At 37.3% G+C, this 18,497-nt stretch overlaps 1 protein-coding gene across 1 annotated transcript; it reads right to left on the reverse strand.

Annotated features, from left to right (window-relative positions):
* Positions 1–775: 775 nt before the first annotated feature.
* colec10 (collectin sub-family member 10 (C-type lectin)) lies at positions 776–8,893 on the reverse strand. Its single transcript, XM_083559159.1, has 6 exons — positions 8,417–8,893; positions 7,272–7,343; positions 5,369–5,440; positions 3,134–3,187; positions 2,890–2,985; positions 776–1,553 (listed from the first exon to the last, which is right to left on the reverse strand). The coding sequence occupies exons 1-6, from the start codon at positions 8,526–8,528 to the stop codon at positions 1,228–1,230; spliced, it is 732 nt and encodes a 243-aa protein (XP_083415285.1). The 5' UTR covers positions 8,529–8,893; the 3' UTR covers positions 776–1,227.
* Between the last annotated feature and the right edge of the window lie 9,604 nt (positions 8,894–18,497).

Consider the following 18,497-nt stretch of genomic DNA (forward strand, 5'->3'; position numbering starts at 1 on the left):
TGACATATAATAAAAATAAATGTAAACATAAAAACATAAAAATAAAAGATAAACTAATTATTATCTTAAGGTGTGGTCAGGATAAGGTAATTAGACTATAGGATTCTTATCTTATTCTTATTCTTATTCTTATTTAGGATTATTATCCTAAAAATAGAATCCTATAATATAAACGATAAGGAAGGGAGCAATAACCTTTGCTTGATAGAAAATGTATGAGAAGTTGGTCTATGATGACTTCTGGTTAGAATATTATGTCAATTTGACCTTTAGCAATAAATTTGGCTAAATAATAAGAGCATAGTCATGGGCTGTTAAACAGATCATAGACATAGACGTTTAGCTGTTTATTTATATGTTTGTGTACAGTTTAAAGTGTTTACAAGTTAAATATGCTAAAGGTTTCTATAAATCTGCTAAGGATTCTCTGGATGGAAAATTAAGGTCTTTGTACACTGTTTAAAAATCTCTATGCACAAATATGCAAATTAGGAAACGCCCCAAAGCAGGTGTATTTTCTCACCCACCAACCACCATTCATCCACTGCTAGCATTAGTTTGGCTAACTAGCATTACTTAGCACACAGGTTATTTAGCTAAATACTATAAAGGTTATTATTAGTTGTACTTTAGTTTATTTGGTAACATAACACCTGATATCATATACAACGCCACCTCTGAATCAGTTTTTTATCCATGTACTTTTGCTATGTGCTTTAACAAATCAAGCTTATCAGGATAAATTATTGAAATATCAGACTGAAGCATTTAAAAATAATTGAATCTATCATTTTAATTACCGATGCGTAAAAGAACAACACATAGTAAAACAAAAAGTCACTACATATAATGTGGAAATGTGATCTGAATGAAATAAACAACATAAACACTGATGCGCATTATAGTTAACATAGTTACATATACGGAGTAGCAAGTAAACAGCAAAATACCTTATTAGTTAAAATGATACTTCAAAAATACTAGGCAATTTAATACAATTTCTTAACATTTCTCTGTGACTAAATGATAATGATAAAAACATATGAATGTCTTTAGAAATATTAGCAGAATTATGAACTACTGGGGCATATTAATAAAGTTACCACATTCTCATTTTCTCACTGTAAAAATTTAGAAGTTCTTTAAAAACACAATGTTTTGCTATCAAAGAAACTTCCAAGAACTTATAAAGATCTAAAGAACTTTTAAAGAACTAATTTCTTATGTTCAGTTCCTGGAGAACTCACAAATGTAAAACTTCTGGGCATCACACTGGGCCTCGCTCAGAGCACCGTCGGGTGCCACCTGAGTGCACCTGTGAGCTGAAACTGTAGTGTTTCCCAAAAGCTCTGGTTTTCCTCCTGTTCCAACAAGAACATGAGTGAGCCCTGTCTCACTGATATAGGAACCAAGAAGTGTGCTGATGTTCTTGCTGTCAGCCAGAGCCAGTGCTCCACCTCTCAGCCTGCAGTTTAACTGAGCGTCACTGTGTTTACGCTCCTCCTTCACCAGCAGGTAAACTTTCTGCTCTGTCTCTTTAACACCCAGAATCACTGAAAAAACATACAGCACAAATGGGCCAATACTATGTAATTGAAATTTATGTTAAAATAAAATAAAAATAAAATAAACTAAGTTATGAAGTTTACAGAGGCACTTCATTCAGTAGCACTCAATAAAGAGATTTATAGTAGCAATGAAAGAAGAAAATCAAGAAGGGGACAAATAATTTTTTCAAGGCATTGCATATGAATAAATAAAAGATGCTTGTATATTTTGACATTATTAATTACATACTGCTTGTTTATATATATTGAACACATCTAAATTGGTGTTTTATCAACAATTTTTTAAATAATGGAATTTTAAATATAAATTCATTAATACAAAAAGAATAAAAACCTTCGTTAAACTCAGACTATATCAAATGATCAGGCTCTTGGCTAGTAAGCTTAATGGCATTAGCGAAACAGTTGAACAATAATATTGATGTTTTTGTGATGTTTTTAACCAAATAAAATATATCTGAACTAAATTTGTATTTATGATTATAATGAATATAATTTTGTCATATACACAGTTTTAGTAAGCACACATTAAAAAAAAATCCTGTTACAGTTTCTGAATACGTTTATTTTATAAAGCAGTTCTGAGGCTGTAAATTTGGAGAAGGCAATTCAAAAGCATTTATTTACAGAAAAAAGAAAATAATTTATGGTACATTTTACCCAAAACAAATACCTGACCTTCTACTGTAATAGGAAAAGGTTAATATTGTCAGGGATTCACCCTGCCACGCCCCCCTCTGTAGCTGTCAGGGATTCACCCTGCCACGCCCCCTCTGTAGCTGTCAGGGATTCACCCTGCCACGCCCCCGTCTGTAGCTGTCAGAGATTCACCCTGCCACGCCCCCCCTCGATAGCAGTCACGCTGCTTCCCAAGATTACCGACAGCTGTGGCTCATGAAAGATCAGACTACATAAACTCACGTTCTTGAGTCACAGGCTGTCGGTCATTGTATTGTCATGCAGGTAAATCGCGTGGCTGCTCAAACGCCGGGATTCACCGCTGGCTATTTCTCCGAACTCCATTTCCTTATTGAAGTACTCATTGCCGAAAGCTTTACTTGCATTGGGATTAGGCGTTTGACATTCGCGCTCATAGTGGATACTTCGTTACGAGCGGATGTCTGGGTTTGCTTTTGTTTTCATTGGTGTATGAGTGTTTTGTTTTTTGCACCTCAATAAAGAACATGATTGGACTTTATCTGCTTCCGCGTCTGCAGCCTGACAAATATATTCACAGCTATTTTGGGTGTAATTGGTTACGATTGTACATGCTTTATGCAAAAATGACCTAAAATTATAATTAAATATACAATACTCATACCATTTTTCAGGAACTTGACAGAATTTTTTAATTTGTTGATGTTGATGTCCATTTGTCCAACCACTTTCCTGTACCTCCCACAGTCACATGTAGACCCTCAGAACAATCCATAAATAATATAATACAACAAATCACTAACTCACTCATTTAAAATTAACCTTACATTTTTAAATTAGATTAGATTTTGCAGTGGAAATAAAAAAAAATAAAATAAAAATTGTAATAGTTTTAACATCATTATTACCTGCTTTCCCCTTCAACCCTAAGGATCCAGTGCTTCCTTGCTCCCCTGTTTCTCCTGTAAATCACATCTTAACTCATTATTCACAGTATTCACAGGGCGAGTGCAAAGGTTTGTACACCCTTTGCAGATCAGAAAGTCTTGTGGTGGGTTTGGTGTTTAGACGTTTATTCATAATCATGGTCATAGAAAGCACAGGTTGTCAGGGAGTAACAGGAAATCGAGTTTTACTGACTAAGAAACAATTTGTTCTTTTTATAAATGTTATTATTGTTGCTTTATTGATGCTTCTTCATATTTATTTAAAAATATGTATTTGTAGATAAATTGAAAGAAGTAAGAACATTTACGAAAGGGAACACACTTTTGCACTAAAGATTATATTGTGGGAGGAAAGTGAGTTGTAGAGATAGATGTCCACCAGGGGGCAGCAGAGGACAGAAAAATGGTCTGAGGTTCAGAGGACAAAATAACTGACAGAGATTTATAAATATAATTTATACATTTTAATAACTAAGGTATTGTCGAATATATCGACAATATCGAATTCATACAGTAATCCCCTGCTTTACCACGGTTTGAAACTCATGGCCCCGGTATATCGCCACATAACTAATTTATTTTGCAGATTTTCTCGTGGATAGCACAATAGACAAAAAAACTTGTTTTTATGGAGTTTTATGTTAAAGTAACGAAATGTATTTATAAAAATGAAATTATTAATTATAAAATTAAGTAAAATGTCAATACAGTACAGTAGTTTTTACATAAAACAGCTTTTTTTGGGGTGGCGTCCGTTTATCGCGGTTTTTTGTTTATCGCGGGCAGTTTTGGAAGGTAACCACCGCAATAAACGGGGGATTACTGTACATTATTTTATCAGCACTAAAACTGTCTGCAGCTCCAAACTTTGCATCAGTTCAGCTACAAGGCTACTGGTGCTAGTTAGTATTACTTAATCATCTGTGCTGTATTCCTGTAAGTAAAAAAAAAAATTATAATAATATTTCAAATATTTAACTTAATTGAATGTTTTAATTTGGATTGATGATTGTTTTTTTGTTCTTTTTCTACAGAAGACTTCACAACATGCAGTGTCAGAAACCACAAATCAATCAGAATCAGAGATAGAATCAAAATACTTTATTGATCCCATAGGGAAACTATTGAATTGTTTTAAACAATGAATTGTTTTTAACAGTAAAACTGTTTTAAAGAAAAAATTCTAATAATGCTCACTGAGACCACTCAAATCAGATTCATGCACCAACAGTGAAAAACATTAATTTAATTACACTACACACCTACGCACCTTTATGTTTGAGTTTACACGTTACTTCTAACATGCTAGTATGGCTAGTATGCTAGGGGCCTAAAGAAAAGTATTTTTTCCGTCATGAAGTCTGCAGAATCTTTTGCTTAAAAGAAATTTTTTATAACGATATTATTATATTATTTGTATCATTACTTATAATAACATTAGCCGAAAGGATAACTGGAAAGAGTAGAATTTCTTTCAATTAACAATTAATGTAATACAGTTAACATTATACTAGTATGCTAGTCATATGGTGCTGTGCATAAACATTTACTCCGCTTGACCATTTTCAACATTTTTTAATTAATTGAAACAGAACTAATATGGATTTCATGTCATGAATCTACACAAAACATGCTGTAATACTTATGTAATTTTGAAAAACCCTAATGTAAAATCTGTAATTGGATAAATATTCATTGTTGAAAAACAAAGAAGTGAATTCTCATGCTCAGAACTGACACGCATGGCGTTGTTAGCGTAACTGTTGAGTAACTGTTAATGTGAACAAAAGTCTGGGCAGAGCATTTTTATTTTTCTGGAAGAAATATTTTTCTGAAGAGAAAAGTTTTTAACGTTCCTCATCCAGCATTCAACATAAAATCAATTAATAACATGATTCTTATGCGGCTATGCTTATAATAAGACTTAAATGATGTCTGACCCAGCCAGACAGGAAGTGATTGAATTTGTATAGGAAGTTAGGTTTCTTGTAATCACACTGAAAAGGTAAATTATGTTATTAACTGTTTAAGCAAACTACCAGAAATGAAATTCGGCAGCAGATCATTATTTAGCAGCAATCTAATCACTCAAACTAATTACTTGAACAGTAAGTGTAAAGACTTTCTTTTAAAAATCACAAAACTCACTGCAAAATTCTTTACTAAATTCAGATTAGTGACATGGCTGTTTCTCACCTCTCTCTCCAGCTGGACCTGATTTCCCCGTTTGCCCAGCGTCTCCCTTCTCTCCGCTCTCCCCCGGGAGGCCTGTGACGCAACAGAAAAAGGCAAATGATTAGGAAAATGAGTATTATATTAAAGCTTTCCATGTTGCTTCAAAGTTATCTGTGTGGTTAGGATTAGGATTTAAAATTAGGATTTAAAATTGTTTAGATTGTATTGATGTTCCTTTAAGGATTATATTGACAGTTATGGGATTTACCATCCCTAAAGACGAAAAACCAAGGGAACTGTCTCAGAGAGGGAAACCCTTAGTTTAAGGGTCCTATTGTGACTATTTAAGTCTTCAGAGGGACATGTGTTCCTTCTAGGGTTCTTGGATAGGTAATAGAACCTAAAAAAAGAAACTTTAAAAAATATTTTAATTAAGAAACATCTGCAGAGCTTTACTGACTAAGTGTTTGAAATATTCTAACACCATTAGAAGGAACATTCTCTCATCTTCGAGAGTTTTTCAGACAGTTAAAGGTTCATGACTTCATAATAGTTCTACTTCAATACTTTTTTTTTTTTACTTTAAAATAAATAGTAGAACTGCACTTTTACACAAAGGTGTTCTCCAGGGTTCTTTGAATAGACAAGTATTTGTACATTCCTGAAAGGGTTCTAATAGCTGTCAGGATTATATCATGAACTACTTTTCCCATGATCCAATGCACATCATGGTCAGGTCACAAGTCTGTTCGTGCACCTAAATTATGGTGCTAGAACACACAAGTGAGAGAACGTCCAGCAAGTTCACACAACCACCATACAACCTCCTAATGTTCTTCCCCAAACCTTTAGCTGTTTAGTTATTAACTCTGTGCTGATGAGTGAAGCACTGGTATTTAATCAGAGATAAAACATTTCCTGAACTAGGGAGATAGATTATTGTGGGTTTGCACATTCTCGGACAGTCTGACCAAAACTGACCCTTCTTTCAGCACACTGGCTCCATCATGTTTTTTTTTTTTGTGCTGAACTACACAGAGCAGAACCCATCGCTCAGTTTGTTAATCGAGTTTGTGTCTCGTGTTTAGGTGTAAAAATAAACCAAACTCGGCTCTTGTTCCATTGTGGTTCTGAGTGAAAAAGCAGAACAGTGTTAGTCTTTCATCTTCAGACCTTTCCCGGCATCTCACTCTCACTTTCTGTGAGTGTGTATGTATGTATGTGTGTGTGTGTGTAATTAACACGTCTGAGGTGACATCCCTTAGGAGGAGATGTGGTTTGGCAGAACCTGAGTGCTATAGATTTTGCACCCATGCCCAAAGACACATTAAACACACACACACACACACACACACACACACACACACACACACACACACACACAAACACAACAAAGACCGCTCACTCCATTTTTTCTGTCACTGTACAGTTAGTGTGCTCTACGTTGGACATTTCTTCATTTACAATTCTGTTTCATTTCTGCTTCCGAAGCACAGCTAATAGACTTTTTTTGCATTCTTAAATCTAGACCCATGAATGATTTCTCAGTTTTTGGCATATACTATTTAAAAACAATCAGAGAGATCAAGTGTACAGTACACTTTAGAACATTTAGATCTCTTGTTTTTGTCAGTTGCTTCTCACAGCAGAATGTTTTCATAACAGGATGCAAGTAGAACTTTAAACTGTCCTATACACTCAAAAACCCTTGCGGAACCCTTAAAAGAGTGCACCAAGTACCAGTGTACTAAATTACATGGAAAAAAATTCTACCTAGATGGAATTACTTGGAATTTGTGAGAATGCTTTAAAATGTAGTCAGTGGGTGAAAAAGGTCCATTTTGAGAACGATTCTGAGAACCAAAACCCCCAGTAACAGAATTTGTGTTTGTGTTTATCTGAACGCTGATGATCTCATACAGACCTGTGTGTCCTGGAGCTCCGGTTTTCCCAAGTCGTCCTTCATCTCCTGCATCTCCCACCTCACCGGGATCCCCTGTAATGAACAGTTTTACATTTGGACACACAAACCACACACATACAAACACAGAGTCTGTATTTCATTAACTCTGTTTATTCAAGCCACACTTTACACACGACCATGATTAAATTTTTGTCTTTTTCTTTTTACCCGATATTCCCAGAAAAGCTACGTATACACTGCAGAGTAAAATGTTCCTGGATGCATACGTCCAGCTGAAACAGAACAGAAACTTTCACACAGTTGCTTTTGGTGAGAAAATGGCTGTAAATGATGTAATGGCGCTGGAACCCGGGTTCCCTCAGCAGGGTTCCGCTTATACAAGCTTCAGTAGCGAGGAGCAAGAGAACATGCTACTGAGTCTTTTAAATCGAGCATTGAGATGTTTTACAAGGAAAAACCTAGGAGGTTTTTACAAGCTCAAACCTACAGTAGCACTAAATCGACTAGGCTTTTTCCATTCACCCGGGAACTTTATGAGTTCTCCTATGGTTTCTAATGTAGAAATGATGAGGCCAATTATAAAAACATTTGGGAAATTTTAACCCCATTCCAGTTGCATTTATTCACCACTGCTAAATGTTCCAGGTAACTGTTCATAAAATAAATGGTTGTATTGGATAGAGGATCTCTGTGCAGATTTTTCTGAGATTTGATTATGGTTAAAAGATTAATTAAGTGTCTTTAAAAATGGGAAAAAGTATCAAAGAATAATGCAACAACAACAACTTCAACAACAACAAGAAAAATCTTTTTAAATATTTAGCTAACACATGCTGACACTTCCATACTGTCTTTTTTAATTAACCTTTTAAACTATCTATGAAATCAACTATATCATATTTATGAAATTGTAGCATTTAAATTGAAATCATATTTCCAAAATATGCAAAATTCATAATTATAACATTATCAGAGTGCTAAGATCCTTCATTTTGTTTTGCAGTTTAAAATAAAAGAGTAAAGAATGCAAAGAAGTTTCTGAGATGTATTTTTAAAAGTTGCAGCGAATTTAAAAAACAATAGGTGAAAATGATATAACCATGTACTGCAAATTATAATAATTCAGAAAGTGAACAAGTGAGTACCTTTAGATCCAGGTAAAATGGTATTGGAACAAATATCCATGGAGAACCCTGAAGAAATGGTGTAAAGGACCAGAACAAAAAGCAGTATCAGAGTTTTCCTTAGGAGCTCCATGTCTCCATGTACAGCACTGCAATCAACTGGACAGAGGAGAACCTTAGCTCTGCTTGTGTTTACTAAAACCTTATCACATCACCCTCTATCTGTCAAACAACACTGTCCAGAGCCCTTATGTTCCCCCTCAGCTCTTTGAGAACAGAATCTATGCCGTAGATACAACACGTCTGTGACTTCTGGAACAAATAAAATAAATGTAGATTGTGGAACAGGTGGGTCCCTTCTCACTGTACACTGCTACAGTAGTGAAACAATTAGAACTTTATTGTAGATACAGTACTGCCATATTAACAATTGGACGGCTTTTATAATTACCTAACAATAATGATGCATATTACCACAAAAGAACATACATTGAGAACATTGGTGCAGAAAGGGCTAAAATAATAGCGTAACTTTTATACTTAAACCATGAGGTGATAAGAGACATTAAGACACCCTCAGAAATGAGGGAGGAGCAAGAACTAGGCAGGCAGAACCCATCCTCCTCCTCCTCCTTGCCTCCTTGTCTAAATATTGGTACACTCAGAAAATAAGGATCTTTTAAGGCTACAACCCTTTCAGGAGGTTAACAACACTTACTGTAATTATTCAACAAACCCTTAAAGAACCCACGAGAAACTATTTTGAGACAGGTTCCACGTATAAAAAAAGAAATTAATGAGTAAAAATATGCATTTGTGACCTGTTAATGCATCAGATAAAAGGTTCTTTAAGGGCTTTTTTTTTAAAGGAGTAAATGTTTAGCGGTTCTTAAAAAAGGTCAGTTGAACATCTGAAGGAATGGTTTTATTAGCATATTGGAAAGGTTTCACTTCCATTAAAGTAACCTACAGAAAGAAGATCTTTATTTTGAAGTTAAGGAACTCAGGTGATGGAAATACAGAACATCTTCATGTTGTTAGAACACGTTGAAGAACATGGGTTCTTGCTTTCTACTAGAAAAAACTGTAGTTCTGCAGCGGGCTGTAATCTTGACCTGACCTTTGCCCTGTAGTAAGATAACTTATATAAATATGTGTATATAATTGACATTGTTGATGGGTTTTAAAGGTTCTGTATGTGATGTTCTATCTGATTCTCAGGTGGTTCTGGCCAAGCTTCCTCGGGATCCGGCAGTTCACTGATGTTAAGTGCTTCCTTGGAGGCGGAGTACGGAACACACACAGTGTGTAAGTGGTCTATAAATGTTGTCGGTGCTGAGACGAGCCTTGATCATCTCACCGGGGTTCAGGTTTTTTAAAAATGGAACCCTCTTGTGCTTGTGGTTGTCTCCGCCTGCACTGAGACTCTGTCTCTATTACAGCAAAAACTAATTGTTTACATGTGGTTTAATGGCCGTCTTTTCATTTGGCCGGCACACTCGGGAGTGATTCACACTGCAGCGGTGAGGACATTTATAGGACTGGAAGTAATGTCACACCGCAAAATTGCTTGCAGAACATTGAGCGGCTTTTTACGAGAGATCTGAAAATGGCGTGAGTTCAGTAGGAGCATGCGACGGCCGTGCGGCCTGGAGGCTTAAATCTGAGATGTTTTATGATTTCACCATCTGTGAAATGTTCTCATGCTGGCCTGTGACTGTATTTTTATTGTGACTTACAGAAACAAGACAGTTCAATTGCTGTTGTGGGAAAGTACAAGGCATGATGGAAGGGATTTGTGTCTTTGTGTTGTTTGGTTTACATTCACAAAGCTCCATGGCCTTCAGAACAAATTGAATCAGTCGTTTCTTCATTAATCACATTGTTGTCTCTGCCCGCTTTACTCAGCACCTCATTATCGCTTTACTGCTCTCATCCAGTTCACTTTTTGACCTTTTGACCTTTCGTCTCCTGAATTTTTGGTTGTTTTTTTGCCATGGAAGATGTTTTCTAGATAAGTAAAGAAACTCTGATGCTACCACAAAAAAATAATTTTGGTTTACACAATCTGTTTTAGTGCTTCAAGGTTTGGTTGTTGTTTTTTTTGTGTGTTTTGACCCGATAAAAAATTTCTCTTGTTTTCCATTTCCTGCTTCAGCTCCGACTACGATTTACAATTTTTGGCCCTGCTGTGCTGGAGCGTGATGGATTAGCGAAAAAACATGATAGATTGTCTCTGTGTTTAATCTTGTGCTATGAGAGAGCAGAGGGAGAAATCATGGTGGAGACGCTCTTGGTGCAGAGACGCCATAGATTTTTGAACATGCTGTACATGTTCACAGTACTCTTCTTACATAAATGCTATTTCCCAATTTCATTTAAAAAAAACGGTTTTATAATGCAGTCTATAGTGTAGATTTTTTTTAGTATTTGATAGAGTTTCACCAAAATATGCACAATAACACACAACATTCTGACTTTGTTTCCATGTTAAAGATAAAGATAAAAAGACTTTATTGTCATTGTAGTGATACAACAAAATTAGTTTGGTAGCTTTCAGAGACGATCAGCAATAAGGAAATAAAAAATTACATAATATAAAAAGTACACAAAAGAATAAACAAATGATAAATGCAACATAACATATAACATAAAATATCAAATATAAAATATAACACTACACAAAATAATATTATGTTGACGTGACATCACAGAATTCCAAACCCAACCAAGCAGGAATGAAAAATATCAAGCTTGTTTAACAATATGCATGTTTTCCTTTTAACTTGTGTTGGATGAAACTACATCTTGACTTTTTATCTTTTTAATAAAAGACAAAAAAGATACATTTATATTAAATTAGAAAATTAGCCAAACTCTTAAAGAATTATATCTAGATTAAATGATAAAATAAAGGATATTGTGACAGACCAAAAAAAGAATAAGTATGAAGAGAAATGTAATAAAGTGTTTAGGTCAGGATTTGAACACGGGTGTGTGCATGTGCTTATTAATATTACACCACAAATCTCTTCAATTTCCTGGCATGTGCTCTTTTTTCTGTAATGAAACCGCCTTGAACTTCACGCTCAAAATTATGTTTCATTATCTCTGTTAGTTTAAGCAGTCTCAACAAGTTATTAGTTGGGAAACATCAGAATAATGCCTGAGATCTCCTCTCACTTGCAAACGCACAAGCCATTATTATTGTCTCCTAAGAAGCCACCTTTAATCCGGACAGATTGATATAATTTTTATTCAGTGATTCATGTTTCACACACTTTAGAGATCAGACACACAATGTCTTCAAGCGGCATTTAATCAGATTTAGGCCTTGGGATAGACGGCAATTATGGAGGCTTATCCCTTGTTCTCCGGTATTGTACAAACACTGGATTTACAGGTGTGAGAGAAGAGACAGCCTGAATTACACTGACTTCAGTGTTAGATATGAATAGAGTTGAGTCGATTCACTTGTGCTGTTATGCATTAAATATTTTTTCTTAAATTCTAAGAGATGCATGGTCCTGATTTTTGAGACTACTTCTGAGAACAATGATCTTTAGATCCAGAAACCAGGAGTAAAAGTGAATTCTGAGCTCTGAGAAGTCAAATTGCGCGCGTAATAATAAAAAACTTCTACAATTAGAGACGACGTAATTAAATCACTGGAATCGCGTTGTCACGACTCTATTGTCATGGAAAGCAGTGAAAGTGCTCTGTTGGGAATCTATTGTCAGAGAAAGTTCGAAAGATCAGTCATTGTGGCCAAATGAATTAAAAAACTAAAAATTCCCCGCCCACTGTAGAGCATTGTGAAACTCTCGTTTCCCGCTTGTTCCCTGTCTTCAGCAGCTCAGGACATTTTTTATGAAGCGTGAATCGGCGTTGCTGCATTCCAGTCTTACAAGGCAGCTCATCAATGTGTGGAGTTTGGGACACGGGGCAGGAACTATAAATACCACGACAAATAAGCTAAAATTTGTAAGTCCTGTGAGCATTTCATAAGGAAAATATTAGCACAATGGTTTGCTCCTGGATTTTGCTCGATGTTGACTCGCTACTCCTTCAGATTTATGTCTTATATTATAATCTAATAATTACATGCATAATTTGGTATTATTTTGACATCCGATGTGTAGATATTCTTCTCTCACTTTCACTTGTCCTGGAGATATGAGGCCTCAGGCAACTGGCATACATTTATACATTCTCCTGATGAAATAAATCACGGGCAAAACTACGATTGTGGAGTTTGATTTATTTAGCGAAGCAACACCACTTGGATCTGTTTCCTCCGGACTTGGAGCAAGCCGTGTTGCTTTAGGCAGTCCAGGCCTAGAGAAGTGAGGAGCAAACTGTGTGAAACCATACCTTACGTGCGGTTACAGGGTTTATGTGAGTTATGAGATGGGCCTGTGACAGAGACAGGCTCGGAAATGACCCGGGGTCCCGTTTTTTTAAATCCAAAGATTTCAGAGCATGCGGTTTTCCTCAGGCAACTGGCTCAGGAACTTTACATAATGAAATAAGCTCATTATAATCTGACCACTTGGATACAAACACAGAGAAGAAAGTATGCAGTATAATGTACGGCTGTATCACAGTAACAAATCACATATGTGTGTTCTTAAATATAAATATCATCTATGTTTTTTTTTTAATTAAAAATAAAAATGTTATTCTTATGATCTGCGTTATAGTCTCTCAACCATGAAATATAACAGGCTGAACAATAAAATAAAATAAATGGTATGTCATTTTGATTAGCCAGTAATTTCTGCTACATTAAACAAACTGCTGTGCATAAGTATTCATCCCCATCCTGTCTACCACTTGAACAAATTATTTTTTTGTGTTATACTTTGGAGCTGATCAACACTACTTAAATCGTGTCTGAACCACGGACTAGTCAAGATCGATTCCAAATAAAAACAATACCACTGTACGTACCAGCGTAAAAACATGTGCCAAATCAAACCAGGGATGGTCTGCTGTGGCGACCCCTAATGGGAGAAGCCGAAAGGAAGTTTAAGTATTCACCCCCCCTAAATTTGTCTTGGTGAAATCAGCTTCCATCTTAACACACTTGAGGAGTTGGATATAGTCTCATTGTAAATGCACCTGCAGAGAATACATCCAAACAAACATCATCATGAAGAACAAGTTCTGAAAAAATTGTAGAATGGGCATAAACATATCACAGAATAACCAGTGTTTTAAAATGAAAGGAATAAACTTAGATGCAACCCAGATGAGATCGTCCACCAGAAGTCAGTGAGTGAATGTACATTGGATTAATTGGAATATTAAAAGGACAAGTGTAAATCTGAATGTAATGCCTTCATCACCAAGTTTCAAAGAGCTGTTTGTGTTAGTAGTAATAACATATCCCTACTACCTTGTTTTATTTTGCAAACAATATAAATGTTTTAAACACACACCAATATTTTGGGATGGTCAATCTTAAGCCCAATTAAGCATCCATTTGAAATGTTCTGCATGTTCTGTATGATGGTTTTATTATATGTTAAGTATGTCTTCCATCATCTTTCTTTATTTGTTTAATTGATTTTGTAAATGCTGTGCTGTGCCCATTATTACTATCACTAAGACAAACGTTAAATCTACAAGATGCAAAGGAATCATTTCAGTCAAGGAAAAAACAAACAAACTTGGAAACAACTGCATTCAATTAGCAACACAAACCGGAGAAAATAGGCCATAATCGTAATCTTTAAAAATGTGCCCAACGTTTGGTGTTATTCAAATGGTATGTAATTAAGAGTAGGAAGGATACAAAGTCTGTAAAGAAAACCATACTGGGTCTTGAAAAAACAGAGTTTAGTCATGGCTTAATTGTCTCATTTAATACAAATTCTCCTCTTCTCGTTTTATTTGATTCTTGTATCAACAAACAGATTAGCAAGAGCAATGATTTACGATGTCACCACCGTGACTATGCCAGATGGCCATGTTTTCTTTATTTGTTTTCTGTTCCGCTATACAGCTCCGTTATTCATTGTTAGCTTGTGTAGTTTGAGGTTCAGGTTCTAAAAGCTTCGAGTTATGAAACTGACACGATTTTTTGGAAGCGCTCAGCCTTCTAATAAAGGGCTACGCCCCCGGACCTGAAACCAGACCAAGGACCTAAATTATCAGCTATGGCTTAATAAGTTAAGAGACAAATAAACAGGGACATGTTTCCCGTCTCTCGTTTGTATGATGAAAAGAACAGACGAGGTCCTGGCAGCGTGTTCTGCCGCCTGTGTCGGGAAACGATGGCTGCCATGTGCAGTGGTGTCGTACACTTAGAGCGTTTTCCTGCGTCCATACCAGGAAAAGCCCTCCCTGTTCCACTGAAGCGTGTCTCACTTCCAAATGCCCGGGGTTTTAAATCTGTCCCTCTGATGCAGGGTAAGAAAAGGTCATGTGGTGTTTATGAAAATTACAGCATTCTGCATGAAGCCTGTGACATTTCCACATTTCCATGCTATGTTTGTCATATTAGTTCTGAGATTATGTTCATGACCTTTGTTTCTTCCTTTTTTTTGTGTAAATTTTTTTTTTAAAGGGGGTTTGCTTTTGCTGACTCATTATTGTGGTGAGATGAAGTATAGCACAAAAATGTCTCCATCAGGAAGGAAAATATACTAAAAAGAAAAGAGTAGAACAAGGGGAGAGGAGAGCAGAGGAGAGGAGCACCATCTATCCAGCAGAACATTTGTGTCCAGGTTTCGTTTCTGATACATATCACTGTGAACGTCAGCATTTCAATCTATTTACACAGCACACCTTTAGAGAATGTTTATCCCCCTGGCTGAAAGAGCACAGACTGACTGCGCACTTATCTCAGACATTTATACACGTGATAACATCAGAGCATGAAGATTTTGCATCGTAGAGATAAAAGCAACAGGGCTAACGTTAATGCCGACGTTACAGTCGCACTGTGTACAAAGAAGCTATTCATGCAGAGGTGTGGAAACTCCCAGGTCACTGCCAGCTCTGCTGCTTGGCCTCTGGTGGCAAAACACTCTTCAGACTTTTATAACTCTATTTTACACTTCAGACTTGTCACAGCTTTTTTTATTTATTTGCTTATTTGCAACTCACCAACTCTTTTTAATGTGTTCTGTTGTAATGATTAGGCCACATTGTCACACTGTTTCACCATTTGTGAAAGGAGTATCTGGTGTCAGTGTTCATTTTGTAACCTTATGGGGTAAAGCTGTAACTTTTCCATTTTTATTACAGAGAAGTTTATGTTTCAATTGCTTTCTGTGTTTTTCCTTTGTCTTATTAGCTACAAAAGAAATAAAGAGACTAGCGTACTTTTATAGCAGCTATAATGTACAGTGCTTTTAGAAAGTATTCACACCCTCTTCACTTTTGTTATGTTGCAGCCTGATACTATATTTCAGTATCAGTATCAGTATATATTTTCTCATTAATCTACACTCAGTATTCCATAATGACAAAGTGAAAACTAAATTCAAAAAATGTCATTTAAAAAAACAAACAAAAAAAAAAAAACAACAGAAAACAGACATTTCACAAGCACATTATAAAAAAAAACCTTTATAAATACCTGTTCCCTTTCAGGAACTCAAGCTGCATCTACAACACTTTGGGAATGCTTTAGTGTTTTTATGCTCTGAATCACGTGTGTAATCTGTCCAACGGAAATACTCAGCGTCACCAGCGGGGTGACGTCACAAACAGGAAGCTATAAAAGCGATCTGAGTGTCTGTGTTGCAGAGAAAGCCAAGTGTTAAGTGTAAAAAAAAATTTAAATACAAAAAGAAAAGAAAAGAAAAGAAAGATTTATAAATGCAAGCAGTCTTTCAGGCTGTGGCTTGTGTGGTTGGTCTGGGAGCAGAGCATGCTTGGTCGGCTCTCGAGAGCCTTATGGAAAGTATGGACATACGGCCCTCCAGGAGGACGCTCTTCAAGGAGGGTGCTCCCGCTCCTCGCAGATCTGGCTTTGCTTCTGCCGAGATGAAGCGGCGACTGAGATCATGGGAGTCGCGAATGGATCTGGCAGAGGGTTTGGATCCAGCGGAGAGCACTTTGCTCACCTCTCAAGGTAAATATTGCTTGTGCAGCTGATAAGCAGAAACTATGTCCCCTGAGTAAGCTGGATGAATTTTTCTTGCAACCTACATCACTGCCTGCACACCATGGCCATGTTGCAGGCTTACCGGGCCGACCTGCTGCGAAAGCTGGATGAGGTAGTGCTTACGGGCATTGACAAAGAGCTGCTTTGTGCCACAAAAGAGACCGCTAGGGCTATCGACCAATCTATGTCTGCCCTGGGCAAACTAGGGACCTTGGGCGATGCTCCAGGCAAGGCCCAAGGAACTGAAGGAACTGAGGATGCTCAGTTTTAAAAAGAGGGCTTCGGCCAAGAGATCCTGACAGGTCAAGAGCTTTGAGGGTCTTCGCCGGGGTCGGGCAACATGCACCTCAGTACATGGTGCCCGTCCCTCCTCGGTGTCCTCAGGGGATCGGCTTGTTAATGTGTTTCAGGCCACAGCAATTGTAGTGCTTCAGGGCACAGCAATCTCTAGCAAGAATCCCCCTTAGCCTCCGCCCAAGAATTTTGCAGATGGGGGCTTGCCACCTCTCAGGAGGCTCCTAGAGTACACCAGAGGTCAGTCTCGAGAGAGTGATTAATTTAAGAGACTATTTGGCAGCCTGGAAACGCCTGCTGGACGTGTCTTAGTGGGTCCTGTGCACTGTAGAGAGATGCTTTACGATCTCATCTGCCCCCGTTTAATAGTGAGTGTCCCACTCTGGTGGGGCCCGAGCAGGCTCTGGTTATGGAACAAGAAGTTCCTTAATCCGCATACTGAACTATATCAATGATTGGTTGATAGTGGCTTGATCAGAGCACTTGGCAAGCCAGGAACAAAATGTCATTCTTGCCCATATAAAGGAATTGGGGTTAAGACTAAACACCAAGAAAAGTGAACAGAGAACCACCTATCTAAGCATAGTGTGGGATTTGACCGTTATGCCGGGCAGCTGTCTCCTGCTAGAGTCGATTCTATCCTCACGGCCATCAAGAGAGTGAGAGAAGGCCAGCTACTCACTGTAAAACACTTTTAAAGACTGCTGGGTCTGATGGCAGTTGCATCCAATGTGGTGCCACTTGGCCTCCTATACATGCAAAACCTACATTATTGGCGCAGGGACAGAGGAATCTCCCGAAAGGGCAATCCACTCCGCACAATAAAGGTAATGTTGTAAGCCATGAAGGCCTTGGACCTTTTTGAGAGTTCCCGGACTTGTTTTAAAGGGCTCCATTTTGTGGAGTGACTGCTCTGCCGAAGGTCTATGGAATGGGCCCCATCTTTTGTGGCACATTAAATTACGTCTCTAGGTTACGTCTCCGTGCAACACTTCCTGCATTCCTGCGGCGCTTACCTTCTCTCTGTGCAGAAGCCAGCCATTTTGTAGCTCCTGGTTTACACAACGTCGCCCGCCGATGACGTCACGACTCGCCTATTGGTCAGATTTCACACGTGGTTCAGAGCGTGGACAACGCGGGGGCGTTCCCAAAGCGTTACGATGCAGCTCGAAGTTCCCGAATGGGGAACTGGAGATGCTGGCCATGCTTCCAGCACTGAAGCATTTCCTCTTAGACCCAAGGGACCATTATTTGCTGGTCTGTACGGCCAACACATAGGTGGTCTCCTACATCAACCAAGAGGGGGGGTCTTTTCTACCTGGGGTGATATTTCAGTTTTTAATTAAAAAAATTTACAAACATTTTTAGATTTCTGTTTTTGCTTTGTCATTATGGGGTACTGAGTGTAGATTAATAATAATAATAATAATGAAAGTTTTAAACGATTGTAGCATTTGGATGGAACTTAACAAAATTAAAAAGTGAAGGGAGCCTGAATATTTTCTGAATTCACTGTGAGAATACAAGTGAAAAAAGGAACTTAGATGTCTTGTGGATGTCTTTATGTTTTTTTGCAAATATGAATGTTAATATAAACTAGTGTCTTAACCCTCGTCACACCTTGTCAAGTATTATGTATGAACTTGCTTTTATGTAATCTTTGTCCAATTATTTGTTTATTTTCAT

The sequence above is a fragment of the Silurus aristotelis genome (assembly GCF_946808225.1).
Source record: "Silurus aristotelis genome assembly, chromosome: 1".
Taxonomy (NCBI): Eukaryota; Metazoa; Chordata; class Actinopteri; order Siluriformes; family Siluridae; genus Silurus; species Silurus aristotelis.

Bases quoted from the DNA above. Each gene is read 5' to 3' on its own strand.
- colec10 (XM_083559159.1), bottom strand. From the start codon at position 8,528: ATGGAGCTCCTAAGGAAAACTCTGATACTGCTTTTTGTTCTGGTCCTT. The intron at 5,441-7,271 runs GTCTGTATGAGA...GTTGCGTCACAG, and splicing joins CGGAGCTCCAGGACACACAG to GCCTCCCGGGGGAGAGCGGA. The intron at 1,554-2,889 runs GTATGAGTATTG...ATGTTTTTTCAG, and splicing joins TGTCAAGTTCCTGAAAAATG to TGATTCTGGGTGTTAAAGAG.